The sequence below is a fragment of the Asparagus officinalis genome, chromosome 5 (assembly GCF_001876935.1).
Source record: "Asparagus officinalis chromosome 5, Aspof.V1, whole genome shotgun sequence".
Classification (NCBI taxonomy): Eukaryota; Viridiplantae; Streptophyta; class Magnoliopsida; order Asparagales; family Asparagaceae; genus Asparagus; species Asparagus officinalis.
In genome coordinates this window covers 95,182,198-95,189,457 of record NC_033798.1, presented here as the reverse complement: position 1 = coordinate 95,189,457, position 7,260 = coordinate 95,182,198, and the positions used below count along the sequence as shown (strand labels likewise).

General features: G+C 41.7%; 1 protein-coding gene across 1 annotated transcript; it reads left to right on the top strand.

The window, feature by feature from the left end:
* LOC109842204 (uncharacterized mitochondrial protein AtMg00810-like) lies at positions 4,876 to 5,429 on the top strand. Its single transcript, XM_020411108.1, has 2 exons — positions 4,876 to 4,985; positions 5,045 to 5,429. Exons 1-2 carry the CDS (start codon positions 4,876 to 4,878, stop codon positions 5,427 to 5,429), a joined length of 495 nt encoding a protein of 164 aa, XP_020266697.1.

Here is a 7,260-nt window from a genome sequence, read left to right as displayed (position 1 = left end):
TTCTATGTGAGTACATTTCTCTCTCTCTCTCTCTCTCTCTATATATATATATATATATATATATATATATATATATATATATATGTGTGTGTGTGTGTGTGTGTGTTGCGTACACAACACGACTTGAGATATCCTATTGAGGTCATAAGTGTTCTTTGATTCATATTTCTTTTTTTATCTAGCGGATAAGTTTATATTTCATCGACTAACCTTTGATTCTTACAATTCGCCATATTTCCTCACTTTAGACCTTACATCTAACCCTTTTGTGGATCTCATTCTTCAAGTAACAAAGTGAGTCCAATTGCATCAGACCAAGTCTACTTAAATAAGCAGGCTATAAGAAAATAGCTAGAGTCATGTAGTAGTTATTAATAAACAGCAGTCGAGAATTGTTTATTTTGATACAATAGATATTTCTAGATTGTTCTTAAGAGTATTATCTAGATTCGATGGCCGTGTTTGAGCCAAGACTTTGTATTTCTTTTTCAAACCGTATTGGAATTATCCATCCAGGGGACAAGATATGTGGATAATTTGTTATATCTCTATTTTCATTTTCGCTTGATATTCTTGTGATGTTGATATTGTTGTGATGTGACCTATAGTTATCATGTATATCTGTATTGTACGTGGTTGTGGATGTATGTTACAAGATGGGTTATATGGTATTCATGGAAAATTTCCAAGTTTTGGTTCTATAAATACTATGTCCACCTCGCGTGTGGGGGAGTGACACAAACTTTCACATTATTTTTCCGCAAGGCTTCAAATCAAAATCACGGCTACTTCCTCCAACTCCACCAGCAATGCAAGCCTAATTCTCTATATCACACAAAACACATAGCAACGAGTACAAGAACTTGCGACTGAGAGACTGAGCAAGAAGCTAAAACACATGAGCTTGTTTATGGTGAACGAGACACGCGAAGGCTGGCGGCCGACGAGCGCACAAGGAATGCTTAGATGAGGATTTATCGGCCTTGTGACCGTCTTCGATGCCAGTCGATCTCCGTTGCACGCCAGGAAAGAAGAAAGCTCAATTTTGCCCTGGTCAACTTCCCTCAAATCTGATTTGAGGATTCCAAGTTTGCCCCTGCTGGGATTTTAATTTTGGTGGTGATCGGGACGTCGAACCGCCCTCGGGACCAACGGGAATCAAAACGAAAACCGAAGGACTTGATAGAATAAAATAATAGTTCGAGGGCTTAAGAGAAACTCAGCACAGCTCGGCGGGGTTCGAACCCGACGTCTCTCCCTAATCTCAATTTCCCATATCGCCCCAAATTCTCTCACCCCTCCCCTCTAATAATCTCGCGTTTTTGCTCGCAGATTGGCGTTTTTGCCGACGGAGTCGACTGAAGCCCCTACGAACCGGCGGATAATTTCAAGAATCGCCTCTCCGGAGTCCTGATTCTTAACCCAGCGGCAGCGACGGTACGATCACGGTCTCCCTTCTATCAAGAAGAGATCGCCGTCGATAGGTGCGATTTTAGTGATGGTTATGTGGATGACGAGTTGAAGAGAGGTGCGAGGATGTTTCAAGTCATGGGTATGCATGAGACTAGCAGTACATTTGATCTTATTATTATTTTCATGATTTAAGGCAATTTTAGGATATAGTACATGTAGACTTTTGCATTTCTTGCATTTTAACCAAGTTCACTGGAGAGGAAAAAAAAAAAAAAATTTGACTTGTTCCTGCATTCCAAGATATAAGTACATATAGACTGAATTCTCATATCATCTTATGCATCCAAAACATTTTCTTGTTTCCTGGGCACACTGATTATTGACGTCTTTCAGAAGAAACAATTCAGTCGGAAGAAAATATTAAAACTGAACTCTGAGCCTCTCACGGCACTACATGCATCCCAGAACTTGAATATTCCAGTGTGTTATTGTATTCATGCAATTGACCCTTTTGGGCCGGTTGTGGGCGGGGAGGGATTCGAACCCCCGACACCGTGGTTCGTAGCCACGTGCTCTAATCCTCTGACCTACAGGCCCCACCCCGTCTCCACTGGATCTGTTCCCGGGAGTATCCTCAAAAAGGAATCTCTCCTCAGCCCGTCTCCACTGGATCTGTTCCCGGGAGTATCCTCAAAAAGGAATCTCTCCTCAGCCATTTCGTTTCGGAATGTGAAAGCGCGTTTCTCTCTAAGTCTATATGTTAAATAAATAAAATTGATAAGCATATTCAGTCCATACACAAGTGTATTAGTCCAATGAGTATTGGACTGTTGTTTTGCCTATACGGTGTGTCTCACGAGGCATTACCCTCGTTAGTTTTTCTCTTTAGGAGCCACAATCTTTTTCCTGAGACCTGTAAGTTAAGCCATCCATTATCTGGCTCAAAAAGACATCTTGCAAGCTTATACTCGCACCCGTTATACCGTACGCTAGTGATTATGTTGATTGAATTCTGCATTTACTGAAAATTTTAACTGTTTCTAGCTTGCTGTTAACTTGGCCATTTTAACTCTTCTAAATACTATGATCTCTCGTGGGATCTTGATCTTACAAAACCAGGGATTCTGAAAAGTTTCAAAAGACAAATACAACAGAAGTTCTGAAGAAACCTCATTTCAGGGTAAGATCCCTACTCGAGAAAAAAATATTGACTTCCAAATTCCTGGGGAGTTCGTTGTGAAATATTAATATATTATGAAGCTCATTCCGACTAAACCTCAACTGAAGTGCTAGCTTAGTTAATATCAGTTTTCTTGCTTGAAATGCAATGTAGCAAAACATAGAGAAAATAGAAAGAATAAAGAGCTCTATTCACAATCTTGTACTAATCTATGTCTGAAGTAAGTTGCTGAGAGTTGCAGATACTAGGGAATCTTGAGATCTTGATTTGTGTATTCTTTTGGCATGCCCAAATATAAGGTTCGTTCCTCATTAACTAAACTGGCGTTATTTGGAATGAAATCTGGAGCTTCTGTCACAATTGATGAACAGAGTGTTCTTCTTTTAAGTTGGCCAACATATTCAGTATATCATCTATCTAGTACCTTCAATCTCTTGTTGCTTTTTGTTGAAAAGATAATGTAATTAAAGAATATTAGAGGGGTTTTGTGTAAATGTGGGTGTAAGGCTATATAAGCCAATTTATTCTATCAGTGAGAATATGATCTTAAACCCTAATCTTTCAATATGGTATCAGAGCTCCTAACCTAGCTGCCTCCCTCTTCAACCCAAGAACAAATCCGAGGGCTTGGTGCAGGTACTTCATCTTCTGGCGAACGAGGTCGCCGGAGAGCGCGATCTCCTCTGGACGACGACGACCCGATCTACTCTCACCGGACGACGACGACGCGCTGGCCGTGAGGAGCTCCTTAGCCACGATCGACGCCCGACGAAACCACTGAAGACCGATGACGACGACGAAGACCGAAATATGCCATTTGACCTAGCCTCCGACGAGGTCCAGATCTACGCCGTCTTGTAAGTTTCTCGTGGATATTGAGACGGCGAAGCTGCTGTTGCTGCCATTTCCCAGCGATGGAGAGAGCTAGGATTTCTTGGAAGCTTGGCTGTTTGAAGGACGAGATGGGAACCTTGGCTGTTTGAAGGACGAGAGAAGATGGCCAGGGAAGAGAAGATGGCCAGGACGTGCTGATTAGATCCAAGAGAAGAAGAAAAAAAATAAAGGGGATCTGTAATCTGTATTAGATGACTCTTTTTTCTTTTCTCGAATTGTAATAGCTTGTTTAGGTTCCCTCGACAGGTCAGTCCTCGAACTGATGAGAGGAAAAGCTGATATCTCACATTGTTGAGATATCTTGCTTTTGGTTCTTGTTTCCTTAGTAAAATAGGAATTCTTGTTGATCAAACTCTCTTGTTGTGTTGCGCACCACGAAGGGGAGGAGGAAGAGACAAGGGGTGTTAGGCCTACAGATCAGGGGGATTTGCTTACATACAGTAGGAGGGGGAAGGAGCCAGAGGTGCCTATAGTAACAGTGTCAGTGCCTAGTCCCTCGTCCAGCTCTGCTCTAACTCCTGAGATACCTACACCACCCTCCACTCTAGATAATACCATTCCTACTCCTGCCCCTCTCGCTGCACCAATGTCAGAGAGAAGGACTACTCGTAGTAATGCGGGAAATCCCTCTAAGAGATATGGTTGTGATCTAGCTCAATTTATTTCCTATTCTCACATATCTTCTTCACACGGAGCATTCATTGCATCATTAGATTCTGTTATTATACCTAACAACTGGCAGGATGCTAAGAATAACCCAAAGTAGAAGGCTGCTATGCATGAGGAGCTGGGGGCTCTTGAGAAGAACCACACGTGGGAGTTAGCGACACTGCCAGCAGGAAAAAAAGCAGTGAGATGCAAGTGGGTGTTTACTATAAAGCAGAACCCAGAAGGGAAGATTGAACGATATAAGGCATGACTGATGGCAAAAGGGTACAGCCAGACATACGACATTGACTATGATGAGACTTTTACACCAGTGGCGAAGATGAGTATTGTTCGGACGCTGATTTCTCTGGCAACAAATGGTGGATGAGAACTACACCAACTGGATGTGAATAATGCGTTTCTTCGTGGAGATCTAGTGGAAGAGGTGTATATAGAGATATCACCTGGATGTGGCACAGGACAGACTGTAGGTAAGGTCTGCAGACTGAAGAAGTCTTTGTATGAGCTGAAGCAGTCCCCTCAAGCATGGTTTGACAGGTTCAGGAGAGCCATGGTTAGTATAGGATACAAACAAATCAATGCCGACCATATTGTATTCTTCAGAAGAAGTGGGGGTCACATCATTATGCTGGCAGTGTATGTGGATGACATGATCATCACAGAGGATGATGAGAAGGAGATTGCTCAGCTCAAGGTAAGATGCAGTGTATGTGGATGACATGATCATCACAGAGGATGATGAGAAGGAGATTGCTCAGCTCAAGGTAAGATTGAGCAAAGAATTCGAAGTGAAGGATCGGATGATGAGAAGGAGATTGCTCAGCTCAAGGTAAGATTGAGCAAAGAATTCGAAGTGAAGGATCTGGGTTAGCTTCAATACTTTCTTAGGATAGAGATATCTCATGGATCTAAGGGGATTGTTCTCTCCCAGAGGAAGTATGCACTGGATCTTCTTTCAGAGACGGGGATGTTGGGGTGCAAGCCTGCTGCTACACCGATTGATCAGAGCTTCAGACTGAGTGCTGAGGCAGGAGAACCTGTTGATCGTGAGAGATATCAGAGATTGGTGGGCAGGTTGATCTATCTGAGTCACAAACGTCCAGACATCTCATTTGCGGTAAGCGTAATGAGCCGCTACATGCATGACCCGAGAAAGGGTCACATGGATGCAGTATATCAGATACTAAGGTATATGAAGGGTGCCCCTGGTAAAGGACTAAGATTCAAGAGGAGTGGCCATGTGAACATTGAGGGCTACTGTGACTCAGATTGAGCTAGCTGCGGAGATGATCGGAGGTCTACCTCAGGGTATTGCATATTTGTAGGAGACAACTTTTAGTCTTCTGAAAAAGCAAGAAGCAATCTGTGGCGACAAGATCAACAGCTGAAGCAGAGTACAGAGCCATGGCCTTGGGGGTTGCGGAGTTGATGTGGCTGAAGAAGCCATGGCCTTGGGGGTTGCGGAGTTGATGTGGCTGAAGAACATGCTGGTGGAGCTGAACCTTGACCAATGGGCCAAGATGAGTAACATGCTGGTGGAGCTGAACCTTGACCAATGGGCCAAGATGAGTTTGTGGTGCGACAACAAGTCAGCTACCAGTATCGCCAACAATCCAGTTCAGCATGACAGAACTAAGAACATTGAGATTGATAGATTCTTCATCAAGGAGAAGATGAACAGTTGGTTACTGGAGTTAGGCCATGTTCCAACTAAGGAGCAGGCTGCAGACTGCTTGACTAAAGGGCTTCGCTCAGTAGATCTAGCTAGAGGGTGTGATAAGATGTGCTTAATAGATATCTTTCGCTCATCTTGAGGAGGAGTGTTGAAAAGATAATGTAATTAAAAAATATTAGAGGGGTTTTGTGTAAATGTGGGTGTAAGGCTATATAAGCCAATTTATTCTATTAGTGAGAATATGATCTTAAACCCTAATCTTTCAATACTTTTCCAGTGAACATTCTGGATGGTTGCTGCAGTATCCAAATGAACTGCCCAATTATTAGTTGAATTGGCAGAATTTCTATTAAATATTTTCATTCCTGTTAAGAAAAGCTAGCCTTTATGCCCTTTGTGGCATCTTAATACAGTCATATTCTAATGTCTCTTTTAATTTGATCGCATTAATTTTATCTCCAAGTTACCCTGTTCTAGTGTATCCCTTTTTGGAATAAAATGATTCTTAGGTATATAATTGAGATGGGATTATTCATACTCTAAACCTTTCTATTGATGAGTCGTTATTATGCTCTATTCTGTTGTGATGTTTCTGTAAATCTGAGTATTTATACAAAGAACCCTATTCTACTGCTAATGGTTGTTGTAGAGAACAATCATCCATTTCTGTTTTGCAAAAAGCATCTAACAATAAGGTGGTTGTTCTCCATAGTCCATACTTGAGGCTGATAATGTTCTATCATAAATTAATTTGCCCATTTCAGTTTCATATGGAAAATTAATTATTTGATCTGCCTCCTATCACTTTCATTTTTGATTAAATGCAACTCCTAAGCATTAAAAATACTCCTTAGAAGGGACCACACTGTCCACTGTAGTGTACTCTTATGTGTCACTAATATAGCGGTAAATAGCCCTGCAATAGCGGCGCTAATAGCGTTAGCGGTCCCTTCCCGCGACGCTATCGCCCGCTACGCTATCGCACAATAGCAGTGACATATTACGGAATATGTATGTTCGCAAAAACGGTCAATAGTGTGTCATAATGGTAAATAGTGAGCGATTGTATTCGAAATTTGCTTTTTGACCGCTATTTAAAAACGGTTTGAGGCTTATTTTTTTAAAATTAAACTCAACCCTTGACCATTGCATTCCACCGTCTCCTGTGATTTTCAGCATACTCCCGTCACCTCTCATAGCCTCTGACACCTATCTTGATACTTCCTCTCACCTCCTTCACCGTGAGCTCCTTTTAGGACAGTCCTGTCACCGCTAAGCTCTTCTTCTCGAAGACAACGACTTTTTGACTCCTCCAGTCATCTTCGGTATTACGTGATGGTTACATGTCTATTTCATGTTTAGGATCTCTTTAAATCATCCAATATATATTTTTAGATTTCTTAGATTTTTCTTTAATTTTTTTTTAGTA

Bases quoted from the DNA above. Each gene is read 5' to 3' on its own strand.
- LOC109842204 (XM_020411108.1), top strand. From the start codon at position 4,876: ATGATCATCACAGAGGATGATGAGAAGGAGATTGCTCAGCTCAAGGTA. The intron at 4,986-5,044 runs GTAAGATTGAGC...ATACTTTCTTAG, and splicing joins AGGAGATTGCTCAGCTCAAG to GATAGAGATATCTCATGGAT.